This window comes from Triticum aestivum, chromosome 6B (assembly GCF_018294505.1).
Source record: "Triticum aestivum cultivar Chinese Spring chromosome 6B, IWGSC CS RefSeq v2.1, whole genome shotgun sequence".
In the NCBI taxonomy this organism is placed as follows: domain Eukaryota; kingdom Viridiplantae; phylum Streptophyta; class Magnoliopsida; order Poales; family Poaceae; genus Triticum; species Triticum aestivum.
Window position 1 is genome coordinate 178,980,210 of NC_057810.1, and position 25,696 is coordinate 179,005,905.

At 41.3% G+C, this 25,696-nt stretch overlaps 1 protein-coding gene across 1 annotated transcript in view; it reads right to left on the reverse strand.

Moving 5' to 3' along the window:
* The window catches only part of LOC123136442 (BEACH domain-containing protein B), a 28,376-nt gene extending 15,587 nt beyond the window's left edge, over window positions 1-12,789 (reverse strand). Inside the window, exons 1-17 of the mRNA XM_044555804.1 lie at window positions 12,343-12,789; window positions 11,665-11,728; window positions 10,529-10,733; window positions 9,750-9,923; window positions 9,275-9,586; window positions 7,433-7,655; window positions 6,714-6,767; window positions 5,986-6,426; window positions 4,789-5,107; window positions 4,227-4,676; window positions 3,969-4,127; window positions 3,712-3,861; window positions 3,209-3,364; window positions 3,050-3,091; window positions 2,607-2,951; window positions 2,122-2,295; window positions 905-1,065 (exon numbers count right to left, since the gene is read on the reverse strand). Of these exons, the coding sequence (XP_044411739.1) occupies window positions 905-1,065; window positions 2,122-2,295; window positions 2,607-2,951; window positions 3,050-3,091; window positions 3,209-3,364; window positions 3,712-3,861; window positions 3,969-4,127; window positions 4,227-4,676; window positions 4,789-5,107; window positions 5,986-6,426; window positions 6,714-6,767; window positions 7,433-7,655; window positions 9,275-9,586; window positions 9,750-9,923; window positions 10,529-10,733; window positions 11,665-11,728; window positions 12,343-12,518 (3,605 nt within the window). The 5' untranslated portion in view covers window positions 12,519-12,789. The remainder of the gene's footprint in view (window positions 1-904; window positions 1,066-2,121; window positions 2,296-2,606; window positions 2,952-3,049; window positions 3,092-3,208; window positions 3,365-3,711; window positions 3,862-3,968; window positions 4,128-4,226; window positions 4,677-4,788; window positions 5,108-5,985; window positions 6,427-6,713; window positions 6,768-7,432; window positions 7,656-9,274; window positions 9,587-9,749; window positions 9,924-10,528; window positions 10,734-11,664; window positions 11,729-12,342) is intronic.
* Window positions 12,790-25,696: the final 12,907 nt, after the last annotated feature.

A 25,696-nucleotide genomic window follows, 5' to 3' on the forward strand; every position in this document is an offset into this window, starting at 1 on the left:
GGGGGAAGGGGAGTACAATGTCATCTAGCATCTCTTCTTCCCCTTGATGTTGTTTGGTGATTCTCGACGATGTTCTTTGTCGACTCCGTCTCGCACATAGACCTTTCATCGGCGTTGTGCTCTTTCACTAGTTGCTCTTCTTTTCTGCTTCTCGCCAGCATCTCACCTGCACGGTCTCCTCCGCAGCCTCTTCTGGCTACATGGCTTTTGCATCTTCGTCTAGTGTAAGCTTTCTAGCTTCTAGCTCTCTATGTTTTCCGCTGCGTCCACCAAGTCCGTTGCTCTTTTTCGTGTTTCTCATGTCATGCGAGTCCACCATATCTTTATCCGTCAGCCTTCTGAACCTTGTCCTTTCTATAGGATTTTTGTGGCCTCTTTTGCATTGTCAATCTACGTCCATTCTCATGCTGCCGAGCTTCTTTTGCCGCCAGTTTTCTTGGGCTATGATTTTGTGTGCAATGCTTCATCCTCTTGATGTGCCAACTTCTTTTGACAACCCAACTTCTCTTGTATCTTCTACTAATGTGGTGTCTTCCTCTAATGCGCCATCTTCTCGTTATCTCCTTTGGCTTGACTCAACAGGTTTTGAAGAATCTTCATGCTAAACTCTCAAGACGCGGATTTTGGGTTATCATTTATTTTCTAGTGTTCCACTTCTTCAAATGCAATGCTATTGCATACACATTGCATTTGAGGGGGGTGTTAAGGAGTATTAGTATTGGTCTAGGAGTCCTTATTAGGTATACACACACACACACACACATGTAAGAACTAATAGTGATAAAAACCATGGACAAAGAAAAGAAATTTCAAATATTAAACACGAAAATACTAGGGACTATTTGAAATCCTTAGATATTATTACAGAAACAGAACGGCTCAATCAAATGATGTGCTAACTCACCTGCATTTCTCAGTTGATACTAAATCGCCATCTACATAGCATCTCAACTGGCTTCCTCCAGAAAAAGCTCTCCCTACTGTATGAGTAACAGAAAGGAATTTCCATTGCTTCGTTGGGAGGCTTAAAGGCAACAAAACACACTGATTCTTTTGACTGACAGACTGCATAAGGTAGGTAGGGTGATTAAATTGGACATTAATACTAAAATCAAACTTTGTTACTCGACAACTGAAGTCAAATAACGAGCTCATGCCATGTGGATTTATATGTATAACTAAGTAACATGTAGAGTTCTTATCAGCAAAATGGCCGAGTTTTTAAAGCCATCTTGGTAATGGCTACTAAACAACTGTCCACAAACTCAAGAAACGCACAAATAGCACCATAAACTTGTTTCAGTCATTTTAGTCCAAAAACGATTTGGTGACGCAACATGTGTGCGAGTGGAGGACCTCGACCGAGGAGTTTCAGCAAGGGAGTTTTCTGCAAATTTCTCAGGCCGACTGTGCCTTCCACCTCAACACCATATCGCCGTCAGGTGGAGCCAGGACTCGAAGACGTTGTACGCTACTTGCATGTGTCTCCCTTGCGGCAGGAGGCTAGGTCCCGGCGGAAGTACAAGCAGGAGACGCAGGTGTAGGAGCACCGTCGCACATTCTCGCTGGGGTGCGTGCAATCGGTCCAATTGCGCGTCATCTTCCCCACCAAACCATTTTTGGACTAAACTGCATCACTTAAACGGATATATGGTGATGTGTGCGTCTCTGGAGTTCATGGACTGAAGTACTCATTTCCTCAAAGTTTACGGAAAAATGGTGTATTTCACTCAAATAGAAACATGGATTAAATCATACTTCTGTTAGAGTGGATTAATCTATGGTGAAACCAGCATTACATGATCAAAGATTAGTCAGTGAAATGGAGACAAATCTTCTTTTGAGGAAACAAAGAAATTTATTGAAATATATGTAAAACCAAACTAGGATTTTCATGAAAAAAACGCAAGTCAGCCACTATGTTGGATTTCACGCAATTATGCAGCCAACTTAGCGATCGAATAACCAACTTCAGAAAGTAATTTTGTCTTGAATAAATATTTCCCAATTTTACTGACCAAAGAATTTATTTGTCAGGATATAATTTAACCAATGAAAAAGAAATACAAGACTAATTTACCGAAAGTTCTTGGAAAAGATGAAGGCAGCAACCACCATTACCTCATAGACTAGAGTATTTTTCCCAAGCATAGCTAAACATCCTTTTCCATTTTCCGTGAAAAAGGAGAAAAGGCCCATCATACCATTCTCAGGGAAGCTTTCCACTCTAAGCCAACAGCAGAAAGATAAACCTTTACTGTAAGGCCATTGAACAGGTGATTTTACTTCAATACCCTGTTGAGGGGAAGAAATTCACCACATAAATATTACTTGAATAAAACAAAGTAACTGTTCGGCAGCTTTTATTCAGAACCATGAAGAGAACAATATGGCATTACTTCAAAATATAAACGTCTATACCATAATGGCAACTGAGGCAAATATACTTAAAATGATCATTAAAGTTTTGTCAGGAAACAGATTATACTCCCTCTGTAAACTAATATAAGAGTGTTTAGATAACTACTTTAGTATTCTAAACGCTCTTATATTAGTTTACGGAGGGAGTAGAAAACAATTAAAGTACTGAAATGAAAATAACTCACAGAATCATGACCACTGAACTCAAAGAAAGCTTCAGGTCCCTTTTCCTTGAGCATATGACTAAGACTTGTTAAAAGCAATGAGCTATGCTTCTGCTTGACACTAATTTTCTCACCACGCAAGAGAGCAAACATTTTCCGGATATCTTTCCCGGAAATACTATGTCCTCCAATAATCTGAATTAACTCTGCAATTTTTATAACTGTGTCATCCCATTCCTCAACAGAAAACCAGTCAAGAAGAAAGCTAAGTAATCCTGCTTTGAAACAATAAGTTCTATTTGTAATGGACCCTTTGAGCAATTGCTGTAAGACCACAAGCCCATAATGTTGAAGCAAAGTACTGCTCTGCCAATCAGAAGCACCATTGTTACATAAACATATGAATGCAAAACAACAGTGTGTGTGTGTGTGTGAGAGAGAGAGAGAGAGAAAGAGGGGCGAACCTTTTGTAAAACATTTAGGAAAAGTATAATTACATCTTCATTCTGTGGAGAAAAAGAAAACATCAGGGTAAAGAATCAAGTTACAATGCAGGTACAATTGAGTGAAGCAACTGAATATACAAGGATCTCATTTCTTCAAAGATCATGAAGATTGCATACCTTTATTGTTGTCTTTTCATTTATCTCAAAAGTCCCATCGACAAGCATACCAAGTAGCGCGTCCAAGAGTTTCCGACTTGGCAGCCATTTACAGAAGTCCAATAGCAAGCTTTGCAGTGTTTGGTAGCCCACACCAACCAACATTCTAAAAGCAGCCTGGATAAGATAAATCAGGAAGAAAAAAAGAGCATTAAGCAAGTAAGTTACATGAACCAGAGTAACTCCGCTCGTTGATTATGGCAACTTTTATTCTAATTGACGTTTTCAATTAATCCTTACAAAGAATGAAAGAAAAGAAATTGTGTGACCATTGAGAAATAGGAGAATTTTTTTATTGCTGGATAACCTGGTTTCACCAGAAATCAGCTGATTCCACAACAAAGTGAATACCTTGTAACAAGAGGACAGCACAGGTGGCCATCCAGAAAAGACCAAAAACTATTATTGGCCCCATATAGCTCATACAGAGAACATGTGAAGTGAACTAAAGCATATATGATTACCTTGGATTCATCATTTTCAGCAAGTAATGAGGTCAACGTCTGAAGGACATTAAGGACCAATTGCTCCCCAACTGCTTCATCAAAAGTTCCATTCAATAAAGAGACTATATGCAGGAAGCACTCCCCATTGCGAAACAGATTTTGGTAATACTAGCAAAAGATATTAGGGATTCATCAGGCATGGAGTGTTACTAAAATTGGGAAGAAACAAGCCAATAATATGCGATTATTGTCCTCATCTATAAAGAAAAACATACCGCGCGATCTATCAAAATGATCTCTCTCATGGTAACTAATAAATCAATCGACATTTCTGCAAAGTTCTTTTCATGCTCTTTTGCACGAGTGAAGGTCTCTAAATATTTGGAACATAGTTGCAACTTTGCTGTATGATCTTGTGCTGATGATGGAGGCAACTGATTGTAAGAAAGAACAAAGAACAAGGGAGGAGAAAGTTAATTCTATAAGTAATATCAAGTGTGATAAAAATGAGAGAATAGTAAACATGGTTATACCCTATATAAGGCAAGAACTTGCTCCAGTACATGTTTCCGGAGGTTCTCTTCTTGGAATAAATCAAATAGGCACCCAATACAATTGGCATTATGTAAAATTATCATCCTTCCAAGGTCAGATATTGTGACATATTCCTTGAAAAGGTTGAAAGCCAATTCGACACATGTAAGAGCATTCTTAATTCTCTCATCTAGAGAATCCATCTGAACATTGTTTGTTTGAGAACCATTTCCCCTGAAGTCATCGCTTGGATGTGCCTTCCTTAGTTCTTGTGCTTGAAGGCATGCAACCTTCAGGACTCTGGTAAGCATGTCCAATGACTTGAAAGAAACTAGAGTTTGCTCAGTGGCAAGTTTCAGGATAACATGAAAGCTCTTAAGAATGGTAACAACCAATCCAGGACCATTAGTGCAGTGTTCCAGTGCACTTAACAATGCTGAGCATTCTGGCTACAAACAAAACAGAAATATTTTAAAGACATGAATGCAAAAAAACATGACAGTATTCAAAATTATGTAAAATGAGCAACATATTATGCGGGGAAGGAGAAATTTCGGATACCAGGTTATTTGTGTTTTCATTCAGTGTTGCAGCAAACTCCAAGAAGGAAATAGCTTCTGACTGAAGGATGTTGACATCAGGTAGATTACTTTTGTAGCCAGTTGATTCAGCAGCGTCAGTGAAATGATCAGTTTGTGTCTCAGTCTCACCAACAATCTGATGAATGCACTCCAGGGATGACCCGAAATAGAAAATTTTCTCTGAAAATATCAGATCCCACAAACCCTCCTCTCGAAAAGATTTGAGTAGAACTGGTGCTGAAATGAGAACTTTCCTAAATGTGCTGAGCATGTAATGTTGTAGGATATTTGATAAAATCCTGAATACACCAAAAATAATTTATCAACAAAGGAAATTTACAGAACAGAGCAATGCAGTTAAAATACATAGACAAATAGAAATTCAATCACCTAAAGGAACTTAGGAAACATGGTATTTGCATACAGATACAGACAAAGGTGTTGACCACAAATGGAAAAATTATAAACAGAACAATGAACAATTGCAAGAAGAATGAAAAAAAGGAGCGACAATAGATACTACGAGACTAGCTGCGCTACGGAAAACTACTCATATGTTGGATAGTATCTAACAGATTGTTGGAAATGGCAATAATGCAATATGGTAGAATTAACTATGCAACAGAACTTTTTTCCTCTAAATTTTAGCTTGGACGGTATCTTATATGAAGCCAATACATGGGAAGTTCATGGATGAACCCGGGTACATATGAACCCACTTCGGAAAACACATTTCTAGATGCTAAAAAAATCTGAAAAAGGTTGCACGGATACGTCTCCATGTTCTATGTATGTGCATAAAGTTTCACGAAAAAATAACTTTTTTTGTGGCCTGTGCAAAAAAGACAAAAATTGTGTCGTGGAACGCTATTTAGTAGCACTGAAAATTGTCCTTTTTGCGGAGACAAAACAAAAAGACATTTTTTCACAAAACTTTGTGCCACACACACACATTTGCGAACATGTATGCGTGAATTTTTCTTTTGAATTTTTTAACATTTTGAAATGTGCTTAAAGTGCATTTTTTGAAAAGTGGGTGCATATGCCCATGGGTGCAGGAGGTGCCCTCTTGCCAATACATCCTCTTCATAGACTGGAAATTTTGAAACAGTGAGTGATAATTAACTAATCTAATTAACAAAGACGTACACCAAACCAATGGGGAATAAGAACTTACCTTATATGGTTAGGCAATTCCGTTTCACTAGCACATGCTTTGATGCACGGGAAAACAGTTGAAAGAATCTTTATGATCCACCTTGCACATTGCTCCCAGTATGCCAACGAGATGGGTAGAGAAATTTTGGTAACAGTTGAACCAGGACAGTACCTGATCTCATTAGGAGGAAGAAGGAAAGAACAAAGTGCCTTGCTTAACTTTACAGAATACTCATTCCATTCGGTCGTATTAAGAATATCAACAGGACTTGGGAATGATTCTAATGTAGGTGAATTCCCGGTACTTTGTCTATCAAGTTTCCAGTTGGGCACCTCGGGATCAAGAAATTTCTGCTGATGAAACTCCTGAAACATAAATGCAGGCCAACAGATGCTGTTCGCAAATTTATGTATCCGTCCATTTTCACATAGGAACTGCAAATTGTTAACATTACCGAAACTGAATAAACAGTCAAGGATCCAAGAGAGACTGCAAACATTATATGTCATCTAAGTCGAAACAGAAAACAAATTCTGACCAAAATGGTGAGCAACGACCTCATAGGTAAAGTTAGCACTATCAATCTATGCCGATGATCTAACTACAACTTGTTTGCTACATAAGAGGTCAGCATATGAAGTACCTATGTGTTATCATTGCTCCAGAAAGGCAGAATCTAGAAATAGAACAAAGTATTATAAGGAATGCAATGATCTATCTACAGGAAAAGTTATGAAACAGGATACACCGCTTCCCTCAGAATTTCCAAAGATAGTATCTGGAGCTGCAAAATGTCACTCCTGCAAAAGCATGTCATGTTAGAACACAAGAACGGAACTGAATGGCAAACACACAAAACACGATCAGATAAATGTATCTTTGCTATCGCAGATTGTTGTTAAAATGTGCCTTCAGTTTATAATGGTAAAACTGGTCCTATTGAACACTTGATAGCAGATACTCCTTAAATTCCAAAATGTAAGTGATCTAGTTTTGTCCTAAGTTAAACTTCTTTAAGTTTGACCAAGCCTATAGAAAAATATATCAACATCTACAAAACCAAGTTAGTTTCATTAGATCCATCATGAAATATATTTCCATACTGTATTAATTTGGTGTTGTAGATGTCTAAGTTTGACTTAGGACAAAACTAGAATCTCTTTGATTATGGAATGGAGGGAGTGGCTAAGAAGACACTAACATTACTATAAAGCTGTCTCCTCTAGTAGAAAGGGAGATGTAAGATATTGCTCTTCAATGGCAGTGCATGAAAGTTGGCAGCACTAGCTGTTGTAAAGTACAAGCTACGGAATATGTATCAATTGTACACTTGTTAACCTTTTTTACAGAAGTACATTTATTAATATTGATGCTCGGTGGAACAGATGAAATAAATGGTCGCAGAACTAAATTCTATGGCACCGAACAAAGCAATATGCCATTGCTGAAACAGTGAAACACTTACCTTTCATCACTGGGGACAAAAGAATGCTTTGAGACTGAAAATTTGCTTGATGGTAGTCCCAGTCCATCTAATAGAACCTCCAGTCCTCCGATGCTTCTGAAATGATTCTGTGCACGAGTATTCTCAGATATTGTTGATCTCAGAGCATACAAAGTTATAAAGTGAAGTGACAAGTCAGTCCACTGATCTTTCAAATTTAGTCTCCGAATGACCCTTAAGAGTTCTGCAACAAACAATTTCAGATAAGTAACATAATAACGATGGAAAAGCATAGGTTACTATAATATCAGAGGCTTCTGAAAGAGTTCACTACCAGCTGATATGTACTCCATCCGTTCCTAAATATAAGTCTCTTTAGAGATTACAATACAGACTACATACGGAGCAAAATGAGTGAATCTACACTCTAAAATATGTCTATATACATCCGTATGTAGTCCACATTGAAATCTCTAAAAAGACTTATATTTAGAAACGGAGGAAGTATAAAACAACGTATACACTACCTATGTATAGAAGAGTGCGGGTTTTTTTATATATACCAAGCTCCAGTGAGTTCTTTCTTAGAAAAGTCACAGTGTAGTTATTAATTTCAACAATTCGGAAATACTCGTCGGTAAAATGGATAAAAATGGATGTATCTAGAACTAAAATACGTCTAGATACATCCATTTCTCCGACGAGTATTTCCGGACAGAGGGAGTACATGTTAGAGTGCACTTTAAGTCTGCAAGATTTCACAGAGAAATATTTCTAAACTTGGGGCCCACATAAAGACAAATATGATGATAAAAAAAATACTCCCTCTGTATCAAAATATAAGATGTTTTTTTACACTATGACAGTGTCAAAAAGCGTCTTATATTATGATACGGAGGGAGTAGCAAATTGTTACAGCGTATTCACAATTATAGATCATGTGTTCTTCCTGTGCAGTTCGCCAAAAAGAACATTTTTCGTTAAACGTTGCTTATTCTACATCATCTACTCATAAGAAAAGAAAAAAACCAAAAACTTGTAATTGTATTTTCCATATGAATATATTAGTAAAATTTATAAAATTATGAGTGTATCTTTTCATAAAAAATGTAGTTATAGTATTTTCCCATGAGAAATTCAAATAGTATTTGACATATCGATGGTCAAAATAAGAGAAGTTTGACTGCATGCAGTCTATTCCGAATGAAGGTACTAGTACTTTGTTTATCCCACATTCAGGGATGATCCACAAGTTGCTCACTTCCATCTACAGTTATACCAAAACATGTCTTAATTGCATCAATAATATCCACAGCCTAATATCAAGAGTGGAACCTACATGCCATCTAATCTTTGTTTTGATATTTCCTGCAGAATATTTCTGCAGAGCAGAAATTACGCATTGCACTTCAAGCTACTAGCAAACTCTTATAAGTAAAGTGGAGCTGTGGATCATGCTAGAACTGTAAGCGTTACGCAATGTAGAGACTAAGGGGCTGTTTGGTTTCCAGCCACATATTGCCACACTTTGCCACACCTCACCTTAGGTAAGTTTGACCAAGTTAGGTGGGTGTTTGGTTCTAGCCACACCTAAGACAAGAAATTTTTGTATGAGTAGTGAATCCCACATGTCATAGACACAAAAAGTGTGGCAAGATTCCCTTAGACAAGCCAAAGTGTGGCTAACAATTTGAGCAACTGAAGTTAGGCAAGTGTGGCAAAAATAATGTGGCAACATAAGGCAAACATAGTCACAATCCAAACAGCCCCTAAGATTCCCTGTCCTAAGCAAGTAATGAAGCAAAATAGTTAAAGATATAATCAAATGTATACAAAGTACAAACATTGAAAAACCAACTTTACCTACTAACCAATTGACGCCGCCAGCTTCCATAACTGAAACAATGGCTTTTTGCTGCCAATTTCTATCAGAAACAAATCTTCTTATAGTATTGGGAGTAACTGTGGCTAAGTTGTTTGATGGGGTATGATCAGTGCTATTGACAACCCGTGAAATTCTTGTTGCAGCTGGCTCCAAATCCATGAAGTTTGAAATTATCGTAACAATGCGTACAAGAATCTTTTGCATCATCCTCATATTTTCTACAGTTCTATTTGACAGTTGTTCATCTGTGGCAAGCAAACTTGTCAAGGTCTTGAGCTTTACAACTGCGGCTGAATATACAAAAGAAAGGCCAGTTAAATTACATTCATTACAGAATTAACATATATATCACCGCTATCATAACCTATGCTACAAGGAGATTCATAACATGGAGAAAGGAGTAAAGAAACATGAATCTAGGATAATAAATACCCAACTAAAGAAAAAATCTACCTTTCAAAAGAGCAGTAACCTTTTGCACACCTCCATAATAACTAAATACTCTACAGTTATGCACTGAGCGAGTAACAATGGTGAAACACTCCAAAACAGGCAATACTTCAGTGCTTAATCCCAGGTCTGTGGATTGCTCTGAGAGATTAGCCGAGGATTCTGGACAGCTGCTGCCTGTGAATACAGGAAACAAGTAAGATCCAATCATCACCGAATCACTGCAGTTGCTAAACCTAATAAACCACTATAATTAACAGTTGGCACGGTATAACAATTGGTCATTGTTAATCTGGTATGTAGAATGCAAGTGCTCATTTTAGTGTAGTACAATGAACTTCCACAATAAAAGAAGCTGAAAATGTTCAAGAAACAGTTCAGGGAATAAATAACTGACTCAGGAATTTACGCCACACAGCCTTTCGGTGTACTTAAATTGAACCTTACAATTTCTACCTGCTTGAGAGCATCTAGCGAACATTACAAATTTAGAACTGTGTTTAACATTATTTGATTAGTGAACTAACTGCTTCCTAAGTCATATATTATCTCAATTCCCAGGTCTAGCAATTGTTTTGCTGCTTTTTCACCAGTCTTGGTCTTAGATCATTCAGTGAGAATGACATACAACCATGTCCTTATAGACATATGGCAGCTTGAGAAGGTGTCAGTAGTGAGTGGAAACTGAAAAAACATTGTATGCTAAGGTATAAGAATGGTAAACAAAGGGGCCAAGAATCCACAGTAAAGAAAGATATATTTTGTTCAGTGGGCCCACTTACTCTCAGTGACAAATGAAGTTAAATGAGAAATCTCCTGAACGAGAATAAGGATGACCTCAGAAGGATGCCCACCAGAACATCCTATAACTGTATCATCTGATACTGATCTCCGGTCAACTGATTGATCAATATGGTGTGGCTCCCAGTCTTTAAATGCTTGTATAAAATGCAGGACAAATATTTGCAGGGACTTCTTCTTTTCAGCCTATGAAATTGTTGACATGAGAAATGGACATTGTCATAAAATAAATAGGAAACGTGCTATAGAGAAATTATAGGGTTTAAATACTGTTATAAACCATAAGTACCTCCTCGATATTATTATCTAGTTGAAAAAATACAAATGTGTGCAGATCCATTCTTAAACTAATTTACATGATTTAGAATATTAATACGTTGATTCATTCATGAACTTGGACATCTCCTCTCTTTATACATTTATGATTTATGTGCAGCGGCGTGCGTGCAAGGGGCAATAATCAGTGCATAAGTGTGAAGCACTATTGGTTTAGAAGGGGTTATGTTCGTTAAAATATAGGAATGACCAGCATAAGGTATACATACTAATTAGTTAGAAGTGTATATTTATGTTAAGAAGATAGTTCAGATTGATCTTGTGTTTTGGTTGTACTAGCTATCCTTTTCAGGTCACCGTCAGTATAAGCACGGCATTGCCAGCTATTTTTGAATAAACAAAGAATATGCATAAGTTCTCTATAGTCTCTCCATATACCCTTCTTTCAGTCTTAAAGCAACTCTACATGACAGTGAAGAGCCTTGCCAGCAGCAAGATGAGGACAATCTCTCAAGGCTCTGCCCTCAGAGACTTACCCAACCAAGTTCCACAATAATACAGGATTGTTATTGAGGATATTAGTCCAATTACTCACTCAGTAAATTCAACAAGAGATACTCAAGTATTAGGAAATATTTCATGTTGCACCAAAATCAGGAGATGTATGCTGACAACTTCAACTTTGAGGCTACGGTCTGCATTTTCGCCAGGTTTTTTGCGCTACTAATCGAAGGAATGAGTGACACTATCTGCACTACGCGAGGTTTTTGTGATATAACTGAAGGACCCAGAGACACTATCTTAGATATAGTAGTGAAAATTTCTGCAAAGGGGTGAGTACCTTGTCGATGGCATTCTCGTACCTCTGCCAGAGTGTGTTTAAGATTCCTTCCTCATCAGTGTCACTGGAAACATGTTAACACAGGATTAGGATAAAATGCCCACATTCGATCGTAAAACTAGCAATACTGCACCAGCTTCTGGTACATTTCATTAAGAAACAGTAATGGGAATGAAAACGTCGACAGAGTTTAGTTGTTTTTCTACATTGTAACATCACGGTACGTTATGAGCTTACAATTGGCGAAATTAGGTATAAGGAACCAGAGTAATCCATTCAACTACCCAATTGCCAATGATTTAGTGTGTCTCCAGCAAAATGCTGAGCACACCTAGTGAAAGGGAAAAGGATGAATAAACTAATCAATATTTTAAATCTCTAGGATCATAGTGTTACCGTTCTACTATGAGTTAACAAATTAACAGGTGTAGCTACTTCCAATTAGCTAAGCCATTACACCCACCTGGAGGCTTCATCCAAACAAAAGCATGAACAACTTAACAGACTGAAGCAATAAACTAGAAAATCAAAAATCCATCCGTCACCATCCAACAGTAGCTCGAAATTAGGCAATGTAACTTGAGCATCCACCCACCCAGTTCACACGAGCAAGCCGCGTTTCCCCACCGCAAATGAGCCAATGGCAATTCGCGGGTGTTCGGGAGTAGGGCTGTGTACCTGAAGCGGACTCTGGGGGAGGGCGCGGCGGCGAACTTGCCGGCGGAGGGGGAGCCGGTGCCGCCCCCGCCTCCGCCGGGGCTGCCTCCACCGGCACCGGCGCCGCCACCGGCGGAGGGCGGCGAGGAGGGCGTCGACTTGCGGAGGAGATCAGCGACGCCCTTCACGATGTTCATCGCCCCCGATCGGACGCGGCTAGCAGCAGCAGCAGCAGCAGTTCGAGCAGCGCATCACCGCCGCCTGCGCGCGCGCTCGCGGGGAAGACGACGAGCCCGCTGGATTCGCTCCGGATCCAACCCAGCCCGGCCCCGATCCCCGGGTAGTGACAGGAGTGGAGACGAGGTGGGGGGAGATCGCGTGAGGGGGATCGGAATTCGGGGAAATGTTTTGGTCTCTAGCGTGCGTGCGAAGCCTTTTTTGGTTTAGTCGGATCGACGAGGAGTGCGAGAGGAGAGAGGGATCTGGATTAATTCTGGAAGGGAGCAACGGGGAGATGCGGGGGGAACTCAGGGGGGCGATTGGATAAAAATGTGAATTTCTATAGGGCCTTTTCCGCAAAAGGGAGTGCATAGTATGGTCAGCCAGTGTGGGCTTCCTTGCGTTCTGCGCTTTTGCGTGGGTAACCCTGTGGATTCTTGGATTCCCTTCCTGAGAGTTGACCCTAGTTTGCTGATGTCGAGATCGAGGACGTAGCTTGGAGTTAGAGCGACGAGTTTAGAGGGTTTCTTCTTCTTTTCTTTTTTTTTTAAGGAGGATGAACCCCGGCCTCTAGAAGATGTATGCAGCCATTCTATTGATTATTGTTGAAGACATTATAAAAGTAGTACAACAATATGCCTAAATTTGTCATCTTGGTCCGGAGCACAAACCGGTCCGACGCACTCACATGTGTGGTTAATACGTCTCCAACGTATTTATAATTTTTAATTGTTTCATGCCGTTATATTATCATTCTTGGATCTTTTACAATCATTTTATAGCAACTTTATATTATTTTTTGGACTAGCCTATTGACATAGTGCCAGTGTCACTTGTTGTTTTTTTGCTTGCTTTTTACTTCGCAGGAAATCAATATCAAACGGAGTCCAAACACAATGAAACTTTTTGATGATTTTTTCTGGATCAGAAGACATATGTTGGGCCAAAGAATTACCAGAGGGGGGCTCCGAGGGTTGTGCCCACCTCGGCCTCCTCCCGCACCGCCTCTTTGTCTCTATAAATACTCCAATATTTCAGAAATCCTAGGGCAGGCGACGAAAAACAATTTCAGCCACCGCAAGTTCCAGAAATCACAGATTCAATCTAGACACCATCACGGAGGGGTTCATCATCCTCATTGGTGCCTCTCCGATAATGCGTGAGTAGTTCATTGTAGACCTACGGGTCTATAGTTAGTAGCTAGATGGTTTCCTCTCTCTTTCTTTTGATTCTCAATACAATGGTATCTTGGAGATCTATTTGATTTAACTTTTTTTGCGGTGTGTTTGTCGGAATCCGATGAACTTTGAGTTTATGATCAGATCTATGTTTTTATCCATGAAAGTTATTTGAGTCTTTTAATCTCTTATATGTGTGATTACTTATAGCCTCGTATTTCTTCTTCGGATTTTTGGTTTAGTTAGGCCGACGAGATCGATTTTTCTTGCCATGAGAAGAGGTGATTTGTAATGGGTTCGATCTTATGGTGCTCGATCTTAGTGACAGAAGTGGAAACGACACGTATATCGTTGCTATTAAGGATAGCAAGATGGGGTCTATTACTATATGAGTAGATCTTGTATACATCATATCATCGTTCTTATTGCATTACTCTGTTTCTCCATGAACTTAATACACTAGATGCATGCTGGATAGTGGTCGATGTGTGAAGTAATAATAGTATATGCAGGCAGGAGTCGGTCTACTAATCTTGGACGCAATGCCTATATAATGATCATTGTTTGGATATCGTCATAATTATTTGAAGTTCTATCAATTGCCCAACAGTAATTTGTTTACCCACCGTATGCTTTTTTTTGAGAAGCCACTAGTGAAATCTATGGCTGCCGGGTCTCTTCGTTATCATATTTGCCTTCGAGATATATTTTTATTTGCTTTTATTTGCAGATCTATATTTCCAAAAACCTAAAAATACTTTGATGCACTTTATTTTATTCGCGATCTATTTATCCAATCTACTGCAATTAATCTCTCATCCACGTGACAATTTCTGGCACCGTCACCCAAAAGGGATTGACAACCCCTTTAACACGTCGGGTTGCAAGTATTTGTTTTTTGTGTGCAAGTATCGTTTACGTAGTGTTGCTTGGTTCTCCTACTGGTTCGATAACCTTTGTCTCATCACTGAGGGAAATACCTACCGTTGATGTGCTGAATCATCCCTTCCTCTTTGGAGAAATACCGACGTAGTTCAAGCCAACATCAAAAGGAATTTCTGGTGCCGTTGCCGGGGAGACATCATCAACATATACCGGGTTCCTAATTACAAATCTCATCTCCTTGCAATTTACATTATTTGCCATTTGCCTCTCGTTTTCATCTCCCTCACTTCATAAAAAAATTGTCGTTTTATTCACCCTCTTTTCCGTTCATCGTTTTCTCGTCAGATCTCTTATTTGCTTGAACTTGTCATCATGAGTGACTTTGGCATGGCAGGAACAAATGATGGTCTAACTACTAAAATTGGACGATCTGGCAATCTGGATGCTAAACCTTTTGTTTTGGGGCAAGGGAATATTATGGGAAAGGAACATATCCAAGAATTTCTCAATTGTGCGGAAATTATCTCTTGATGATGCCCATATACTTAAAAGAACAAAATCTTATGTAGAAGCTATTTTAGCACTAGACCTGAAATTTGAAAATAAATTCATCCGTACCCATCGTACCTTGCAAAGATTGTTTTGTGAGTTACATATTAAAAAGAATCGAAAGCTAAAAAGTTGGCTACCCGCAATGAACGAATTTGACTACATAATACGGGAAGTTAGGGAAATCTTTGATTTTTATGGTATGAACCGTGAAAATCCGGTAATAGATGACATCCTTTATAATAGTGATCATATGTTAAGACACTTGGAAATAATCAAATTTTTGATGAGAATCTTAAAAAGGAAGCCCATGTTTTAGACATAGTCCAACAAGTTTTCAATGATGTTTATCAACACTATTCTTGGATTGTTGCCGAAAATCAAAGGGGATACGATGATAAGCAACTTAATAGTGCTAAAGTCTCTATGGATGAGGTGTCTTATGTTGTCTTTGCAAAACCACCTGACAAAAACACTTCCAAGGGAAATGAAAATAAAGATGACAACACTTAGATCTATGCATTATGCCTAGCTAGGGGCATAAAACGATAGCGTTTGTTGGGAGGCAACCCAATGAATACAATTTATTTTTGTCTTTTTCTTTTTGTTCTTGAGTTATTACAAAATTATGCCTCTATTATGACTGTGTTTTTTGAGTTTTACTTCGAGTTTGTACCAAGCAAAGCCTTTGGGATCATGTTGGGTGATAGTTGCTTTGATCTTGTTGAAAAACAGAAACTTTTGCACCCAGTAAAATAATTTTCATAAATCACAGAAACGTTATTTTGCTCTGAATTTTTTACACAAGATTGGTATACAAATTTCCCACATTGTCCTAATTTTTCAGAATTTTTGGAGTTACAGAAGTATACAAAATATTCAGATTACTACAGATTGTTCTGTTTTTAACAGATTCTGTTTTCTTAACGTTGTGTGCTTATTTTGATGAATCTATGGTTTGTATTGGAGGGTATAAGCTATAGTAAAGTTGAAATACAGTGGATATGATGCAAAAATAAAATATAAATGGGTTTGCAACAGTACTTAGAGTAGTGATTTGCTTTGTTATACTAACGGATCTCATGAAGGTTTTATTGAGTTTTGTGTGATTGAAGTTTTTAAGTTTTGGGTGAGATCGCGATGGATGAAGGAATAAGAAGTAAGAAGAGCCTAAGCTTGGGGATGCCCCATGGCATCCCAAGCTATTATCTAAAAGAGAAGCAAGCATCTAAGCTTGGGGATGCCCGAGTGGCATCGCCTCTTTCTTCTAACGACCATCGGTATTTTATTTGAAACTATATTTTTATTTGTCACATATCATGAGTTTTGCTTTGAGTGTCTTGTATGATATGCGTCTTTGCTTGTTTTGATTTTTATTTTGTGGCATCTATCCTTGTTGGACACACCTATTAGCGGGAGCCAAAATTATGCTATGACTTGTTAGAATTGCTTTCTATGCTTCACTTAAATTTTTATGAGCTATGGAATTGCTCTAGTGCTTCACTTATATCTTTTTTAGCATGGTGTGCTTTATTATTTTTGAAGAAATTCTCTCATGCTTCAGTTAGATTTATTTGAGGGTTAGTAAAAAAATTAAGAAATTCTCTCATGCTTCACTTAAATTATTTTGAGAGAAGAAATTTTTATGCTCATGTTCTTCACTTAGATTTGTTTGAGCTATCAATAGCAACATATGAAATTAGTCCCAAAGTGATAGATATTCACTGGTACGCGTCAGTGCTATACAAACGGTTTTTAACCCCTTTTCGCGACGGCATTCGAAACCGTCACCTAGTGAGTGTGGGCGATGGGGGGTCCTTACCACACGACCCAAAAACCGTCGGGGATATGCCCTCTAGGCACACACGCTCGGCAAAATGAGGTCGTGTGCAACCGGCGAGCGAGCAAATACGGTTATACGTACAGTAGTGCTCAAAAAAATACAATTATACAGGCGAAATCATTTCCGGTCGTAAGTACATTCCATACAGTCAGTCTCCGCTAAACGCTTCCGTTCGTATATACATCCCACACAGTCGCTGCAAGGAAAATGCTTCCGTTCGTAGGTACATCACACACAATTTTCTCCGTTAAATCGTTTGTGATGGCCTTTCCATCGCACACAATATTAATAATTTTATCATTTGCATTATTGAATGCATCACACATGGTGCGTAAAAGAAACTGTGTGGCAAAGGCTATCCATCACACACAACTGTTATGCGGTAAACGTTTGCGCGAGGTGGCCTAACGCAAATAGTTTTGAAGAGAATGTCGTGTGTGATTGCTCATCGATCTAACACGGTTTATTTCTAGAAACTGTGTGTGTTGCCTTAGGTCATCGCCCACAGTATTTTCTCAATAACCGTTTGCAATAGCAAAAACCAATTAGCAGGCTAATTTCCCTATTATTAGTAATCCATTTATTAATCTAATTGACATTTGTAAGGGCATATTTATCCCCAATGTGTTTTGGTGATTGATGACAATGCTTTTGCGGACTAATCGTGTGCATTGAGTTTTTTAGAGATTCATACTTTGGCACGAGACGATTCCCTCCCCTCGGTGTTTTATTCAAGACGGTGTAGCTCCTTCGTTTCTCTGTTGGTGGACTAGTTTCGTAGGAGTCACCGTACTATCAAGAGGGGATCCGCTCTGGTAAGGCAAGGGTGGAATCAACATGTACACATCTGTGGGGACCCCGACTCATAAGTCGAGATCACCGAATGCACGTGTACAGTGATCCCAGAGATCAATGCTCACTGAACACACAGAAGCTGAATAACAAGAGTCTTACATCCATACATACTGTTTTACACAAGTAGGACCATTATGGTCAAGTCTTGAGTGTATCGTCGCAGCGGAAATCTTCGTCGATAACTTGGACCCATGCCATCTGCCTTAACCCTACAGGCATTCTGACTAGGAAGCGTCCTAGCTCGCATGTTCGTCACCGAAGTGTTCTTCATCACATCCTGTTCTTTCATGCCTGGCCAATAAAATAACCAGTGGCAAGCCAATGAGTACTTTGAATGTACTCGCAAGCAACCCAAGAGTGATAACAAAATAATTATGCAAAGCTCTACTGCTTAATTGGCATTGTTGCGGAAAGCTAGTTTTTCTCATGCAAGTATGATCAACATTTATCAAGGACAGGAATGCGTCTGCAACAAGCATCAGGAGGTTACAGACATCAACATCGAGAAAGAGTTATGAACAATTCATGCTCAAGCTCATCGTGACTTCCTCGCGAGTCACATCATCAATATCACCAAACAGTGTTGTTTGTCAGAAACATATGGACATAGTCTAAGCAGCACCGCCCAACCGTCCTTGACCGTGGACATGGCTATTCGAATAGTTTTACACTCTGCAGAGGTTGCACACTGTACCCACAAGATCCGGGGAACTTCCGTGTCATCCACGACCCGCGATACCTCAAGTACCCGGGGTAAGCACCCGATCACTACCTTTCCCTAGACGACACTAACATGGAGTCCACTCGATTGGTAGTAACCCCCGTGCCCAACATTTCACATAACACTTTCATGGAGCCTTGCTCCCATAATTATCACATACCACTGGCACGGGGTACCAACGGTGTGTCCGGTGCCCTGTGAAAACAGTCATGGCCGCCCTACCTGGCACGACCCCGTCCCGAGAGAGAGCACCAACTCTCCCCCGTCACTAGTAATGCGGGCTCCAAGCTAGTATCGATCTAGGTAATCAATAATGCCCTTTCCCATATAAGGGTAGAGTGGTTGCGCATGTAAGGTTGGGACAGTCATCAAATCTTAAATCTAATCCGTCTCTATAAACAACACTTTCAGCAAGCCTCGGTACACTACCTCTCCCCCAAGTAGTGACCTAGTTCATCATCATCTCCCAGGGGCATTAGTGGCACCCACTGGGCTATTTGCAAGTATGTCAAACCACACTTGGTTTCTTTCCATGCATAACCCCGACCCATTTTGCTCAGCCAACAACTATAGCACATTTCTACAACCCACCAACACAACTCTAAACAAGGATAGAGTCATGATCAATGCAAGTATCAACGGGGTATGCAACAAAGGCAAACCTAGCAAGGTTGCTATTCAAGATATCATGTATTCAACAATCACGGAAAGAAATGTTACTATGATAAAAAGGGTTCATCATGGTCAAAGGGCTGCTTGCCTGTTTTAACAGAGTCTTCGAGGTCTTCAAATATCTCTGGTCCAACTCCGAGCATTTCGTCTACTTCGTCAACTATCATTGAAAGCAACCATAATAAGCAACACAACAAGGCAGGAAATAAAAGTGCTCTAAAAATGTGAGTTGGACTTTTCTAGGATACCTCTGGTCATATAAGGAGTGACCAAAGTTGTTTCATTGGGATTTGATGAATGGATATCTCTGAACATTTCAATATGATGGAATCAAGGGATTTGTGGATTTGCAAGAAGTGTACAGAAATATATTTTTGAAAAATGAGCAAAGGCACCCATTTAACAAAGGATGATTTTAGAAACATCTAGGAATTGGTTTAACTGGATTTGGAGTTGGGATGATTTTCCTATGAATTTGCAAAGTTGGCTATATATAAAGAAATAGACCATTATTTTATGAGGTACAGAAAGTATTAATAAAAATGTTCATAAACTAAGTTTTGAACTTAGAAGCATCTAGGAATTTGAATCATTGCATTTGGATCAAAAATGGGCTCTCTGTGATTTTCTAAAGTTCATCACAGAAGTAGGAAAAATAGGATTTGGTAAATATTTGTGAAGGAAATGATTCTGGAAAAATGTGCAAATAGCACCACGTGATAGGGAATGCTTTTAGGAACTACTAGAAATTTGAACCACCTAATTTGGAGTTAATTTGGATTGTTTATGGATTTTTGAAGTTGACTGGAAAAAGAAAAAGGAAAAGGGTTTAGGGTTTACCCAAAGCGTGCACAGGGCGTAGGATAGCGACTGGGCCGGCCTAGCGGCTCGCCCGCACGCGCGCAGGGGCCACGTCGGAGGCGCCCGACCGAAGTACGTCTTCGCGGCGGCTAGGCGCTTTCGGCCGAAGCCGTTTCCACTTACACGGGGCGGAACGAGACCCACCCGCCAGTGGCCCAGCCCTCCTGGCTGGCCGACAGGCAGGGCCCGGTTGTCGGGTTCATCCCCCACCTCCCGCTCGAATAGAGCAGAGGCAGGGGGCGGCGTGGACGGTTGCTGGCCGGCGCTATCGACCATGATTTCTAGCGCTGAAGACACCGGCTTGCTCAGGGGGTTGCGCCGCGTCGAGCGGTGTGCGCCATGTCCACAGGGGCGAGCCAAGGAGGGCGGAGCTCTGACCGAGGCGGACGGCGGCGCCGGCGAGCCCAGGGAGCACGACACGTCCGCGGAGGGGCGGCCGCATGGTGTTGGGGAGGTTGGTGGAGGAAGGGCATGTCCCTCTGAGATGCTCAAGGCGAGAGGGAGAGCCCAGAACAGCTCGAATTTGAGAGAGGGCCGAGGCGGCATTGGCGGCGGCAGGGAAGGAAAGAAGCACGAGAGGAAGAGGGGGTCGTCCGGGGAGGCATACGGGAGGGAGAGGGGGCAAACGGAGCAGAGAGGAGGCTCACCATGGTCTCGTGCACCGGTGAGGATACGGGCGATGCCAGAGGCCACGGGGGCTGGGGAAACCGAGTCTAGCGCGTTTGTGGAGATGGTCCACGACCAGGGGAAGGGAGAGAAGGAGCGGGGAGGGCCAGAGGTGCCGCGCGTGTGAGGCCGCTAATTGGAGCTCTCGGGCGGCCGGCGCGCGTGCGAGCAGGGGGGTGAAAGAGAGGGGGCCTGCACGGCTGTCGTGTTGCGGACATCGAGGGCCTCGACTGGCGCGAGGGGGAGGCTCGAGGTGGACCGGAGCGCCGTGTCAACGGTCGGGAGCACAGTAGCGTGCTCCAGAGCGCGTCTTTGGCCGGCATGCGCTGCTTTTCCGCGCGCACTTGCGCGTCCTCTTGTGTCTAGTGGCTGCAGGGGGGAGTAAACAATGTGGATATGGCATTGGATGCCCTGGGGATCCAGTGGAGTGAGGAGGGAGGTTGAGAGAGAGAGAAATGGTGCTGTCCAGAGAAGGAAATTGGGGTTCTAACCCCCTTAATCATGGCTCCTCGGGCAGGGAAAGATGCAGGTGGTAGAGGGGGACCAGTTGATGCTGTGGGAGGAAGATTAGCTTATGGAGATTAGTGGAAATTGCCAAAACATGCATTTTAAATTTCTGCCAGAAGGTGTTTGATGGTGGTTTGGGCAAGCAGATGATCTCCATTTTCCATGAGACTCCACAGGGTGAAATGTCACATATAATTAGGGCCTTCCACCAATTTTGAGCTCATTTGGGCAAAGTTGCCAATGCAACTTTTGTAAACCCTAAAAATTAGCAGAAATGGACTTTTCAAGATTTAGCCATGCAAATCTATTCTCCTTGATGCACCAATTGGTGTAGTGTCATCATTTGAGGTTTTGAACATGTCCACAGAAGTTGAGATCAAAAGGAGAAAGTTTCCAATGTAGAGTTGTTCAAATTTGGTTCTGGACAGAAAGGGTTTTGGGGCACTTTGATCAAGATAAAATTTTCTCCAACTTGTTCCATTTGGTCTAGATGAATGATTAGACCATTTGAGCATGTTAACCAGGTTTGATAACATTTGGACATGTTTGGCAATGTAAAGTTGCTCAAACTTCAAAATGGACAGAAATGGATTTGAGGGGGTTTCATGGGGTTATACTATTCTTCATGACATGATACTTGTCAAGATCATCAAAAATGTCATATGTGACATGCTAGAATTTTCTTGGAATTTTTGGAGAATATTTCCTTTGTAAATATTTCAAAATCTTGAAATATCCAGAAAGGGTTTTTGAGGGATTTGACCAATATTTTGAACATGACCATGTGTTGAAACTCTTATATATGGACAATGTATGTCCACTGAGTTTCCCTAGATTTTTCCCAAATATTTTTAAAGCTTTAAAATAATTTTAACCTATTAAAGACCATTTCTGGCCTTAAGAAAAAGCCTTTAAATAAAATAGGAAAATAACTTTTAAAATTATGTTTTTATGGTTTCTGGGTGTCCTATATCTAATAGGGGTCAAATATATTTTTGGAAAGATTTTTACTGCTCTTAATTAAGTACTTGCAGTGCAAATCTTAATTCAGGGGTTTTTGGAAAGCTAAATTTTGAAAATACTATTTGGCCAAATTATTTTTGTAAGAAATTATTTTTATGTCCTATACACATGGCATGATCATTGGTTCAAGAGTTTGGAGCAAGGGGATGAAGTATAGGAGTTGGAAGATTTATTTGATTTTTAGAGCACTTGCAAACAACAGACAAAAACCAATCAAGGCAAGGTCCAAAACACTCAAAAGTTTTTGTCAAACCACAATTTATCCTGGTTTATTAGCTTAAGTGTTGTGGCATGAAAATCAGGGTGTGACAACATCCTTATCGCACCCACTGTTCCTTTCCGCTTCAATGGAGTTCTTCTTTCCTTCCTGGCTTGCCATGTCTGGTCCCAGCAGTAGTACTGCGAGCCACAACGATAGTACCGCCGAAGCACAACAAGCGGAAGTACCGCTCCTCAGCGGTAGTACCGCTTGCTGTCTTCTGCCGTAGTACCGCTGAGGCTCCGGGCTACTACCGCCTCGACTCGAGGCCTCGTTTTCTCGTGTCGGGTTGTGCGGCACTAGCTGCGGCGGTAGTACCGCTCTCAAGCGGTAGTACCGCTCTTACCACCGCGGTAGTACCGCTCTGGGTCCAGGTCCCTGCTCCCCTCGTGTGCGCGGCAGTACCGCTAGGAGGGGACGGTAGTACCGCTGGTTCAGCGGTAGTACCGCCCGCCCAAGCGGTAGTACCGCTCTCTGCGGGGCTGCTTGGGGGGGGGGGGTAACGGTTGGATTGTTCCCCCCACTATATAAAGGGGTCTTCTTCCCCAAAGTTGACTCACCTCTTCCCCCAAAAGCTCCATTGTTGCTCCAAGCTCCATTTTCGCCCGATCTCTCTCCCTAGCCAATCAAACTTGTTGATTTGCTCGGGATAGGTTGAGAAGGCCCCGATCTACACTTCCACAAAGAGAAATTTGATTCCCCACTAATCCCTAGCGGATCTTGTTACTCTTGGGTGTTTGAGCACCCTAGACGGTTGAGGTCACCTTGGAGCCATAGTCCATTGTGGTGAAGCTTCATGGTGTCGTTGGGAGCCTCCAATTAAGTTGTGGAGATAGCCCCAACCTTGTTTGTAAAGGTTCGGTCGCCGCCTTCAAGGGCACCAATAGTGGAATCACGACATCTCCCATTGTGTGAGGGCGTGAGGAGAATACGACGGCCCTAGTGGCTTCTTGGGGAGCATTGTGCCTCCACACCGCTCTAACGGAGACGTACTTCCCTTCAAAAGGAAGGAACTTTGGTAACACATCCTCGTCTCCATCGGCTCCAATCTTGGTTATCTCGTGCCTTTACTTGTGCAAGCTATTTGTGTTGTATCCCTTGCTTGCTTGTGCACTTATTGTTGTTGCATCATATAGGAAGTTCACCTAGTTGCATATTTAGACAACCTACTTTGATGCAAAGTTTAATTTGGTAAAGAAAAGCTAAAAATTGTTAGTTGCCTATTCACCCCCCCTCTAGTCAACTATATCGATCCTTTCAATTGGTATCAGAGCCTCATCTCTTTATTAAGGACTTTGTTGTCCGAAGAGTATGGTTGACACCGTGGACGGTGGGGAGGAGGAGCACTCCAGTGTGATTCCGATCTCGTCTACGGGTGATGGGGAAACCGCGGTGTCCAGTGAGGAATTCAATGTGGCCTTGGACACATTGAAAACCTCCATGACAACCACGGTTGAAAGCATGTTTAATAAATTCTTAGAAGGACTTAAACTACCTACCTCGCCGTTGAAAGTGGGTGATCCCACTAACAAGGTGACGGATGCTAACTCCGACAAGGGGGAAGCTAATAGTGAGAAGGGTCCTTCTACTAGTGGTAGAAATGGCACCTGCATCTTTGCCCATGTGGAACCTCCGACTTATGGACGACCGATTCCCTCTACTCATTTAAATCATGCCGGCCCTCCTCCTAAGATTGTGAAAAATGAGGATTTTGATTCTTGGTTGTATCGCTTCAAGCGCTATTTAAATCATGTGAATACTAATCTTTGGAGAATCACTGAAGAAGGTTTCTATCCACATGAACGAAGCAACTTCACCCCTAGAGAAGAAGTGGATAATCAATTCAATGAGAATGCTCTCTTCATCATCCAAGACGCTATCCTCCCCAAAGATCTCCCTCATCTCTGACCCCATGCCATGGCCAAAGACGCATGGCAATGCGTTGTGTCTCTTTATCGGGGAAGCACAAGCATTCAACGCTCCAACTATGAAGTGGTGCAAGATGAAGCCGATGAGTTTGCAATGAAAGAAGATGAAGAACCTCGTGAGCTTTTTCGGAGAGTAACCAAACTCGCGGTCTCACTCCGAGATCATGGGAGCAAGGACACGGATGACAATTGGATCAAGCGCAAGTTCCTCAAGGCCATGATGCCCTACAACAAGGCCATGTCCTCCGTCATTTGTCAAAGACCGGACTTCCACTCCATGACCTCAAGTGAAGTGTTGGATGAGTTCGTTGCAATGAGCATCTTGGACAAGACCGACGATAACGCGGTGCTCCACTCTCAAAGGGCAAAGAAGCCCAACCTTGCCTTGAAGACCAAGGTTATTCTGGAAGAAGAGGAAGATGAGGAGAGCAACCCCGAAGATACAAAATATGATTATCATGAGCACATGGCTCTTGCTTCAAGGCAATTTTGGAGCAAGAAGAACTCAAGGCCCAATTTCAACAAGAACAACTCAAGTGGCTTCAAGGGCAAGCAACGAGTAAGAACTTGTTACAACTGTGGCAATGTGAGCCATTTCGTTGCGGATTGTCCTTACAAGAAGCGGGAAGACAATGGTGGCAAGCTCATCCGAGAAGACAAAGCCAGGTCCTTCCCCAACAAGAACAACTTCACCAAGAAGACTCCTACTCGAGGGCTGGTGGTTCAAGAAGAATACCGTGATGATGATGATGATGATGATGAAGATAGTGAAGCAATGGCCATGGCATCTGTTGCCATTGCCACAACTCCCCGGATGTCTCTCTTCGATTCACCCAACGAAAACATCACCGCCAAGTGCCTCATGGCTAAAGCCACCAACAAGGTAACCCCCAACATCAAAACCACCACCATTACTAATCCCTCTTTGACGGATGGCATTGATGAAAGTGAGGGGTCTAATGAGGAAGCAAATGAATTTGAGTCTTTTATGAGTAAGCTCAAGGGCAAATCCGAGAAGCACTTTGTTGCTCTCTTTGGAACAACTTGGTGAAGCCAATGACATGATCGAGGCTCACGAAGAAACCATCTCTAAGATGGAAGGTCATAGTCGTGACTATGCCGATGAGATATCGGATCTCTCTAATGCTCTTGAGGAAGAACATGGGCATCGTTCGGCTCTTGAGGAGTCACACAACGATGACCATGCCA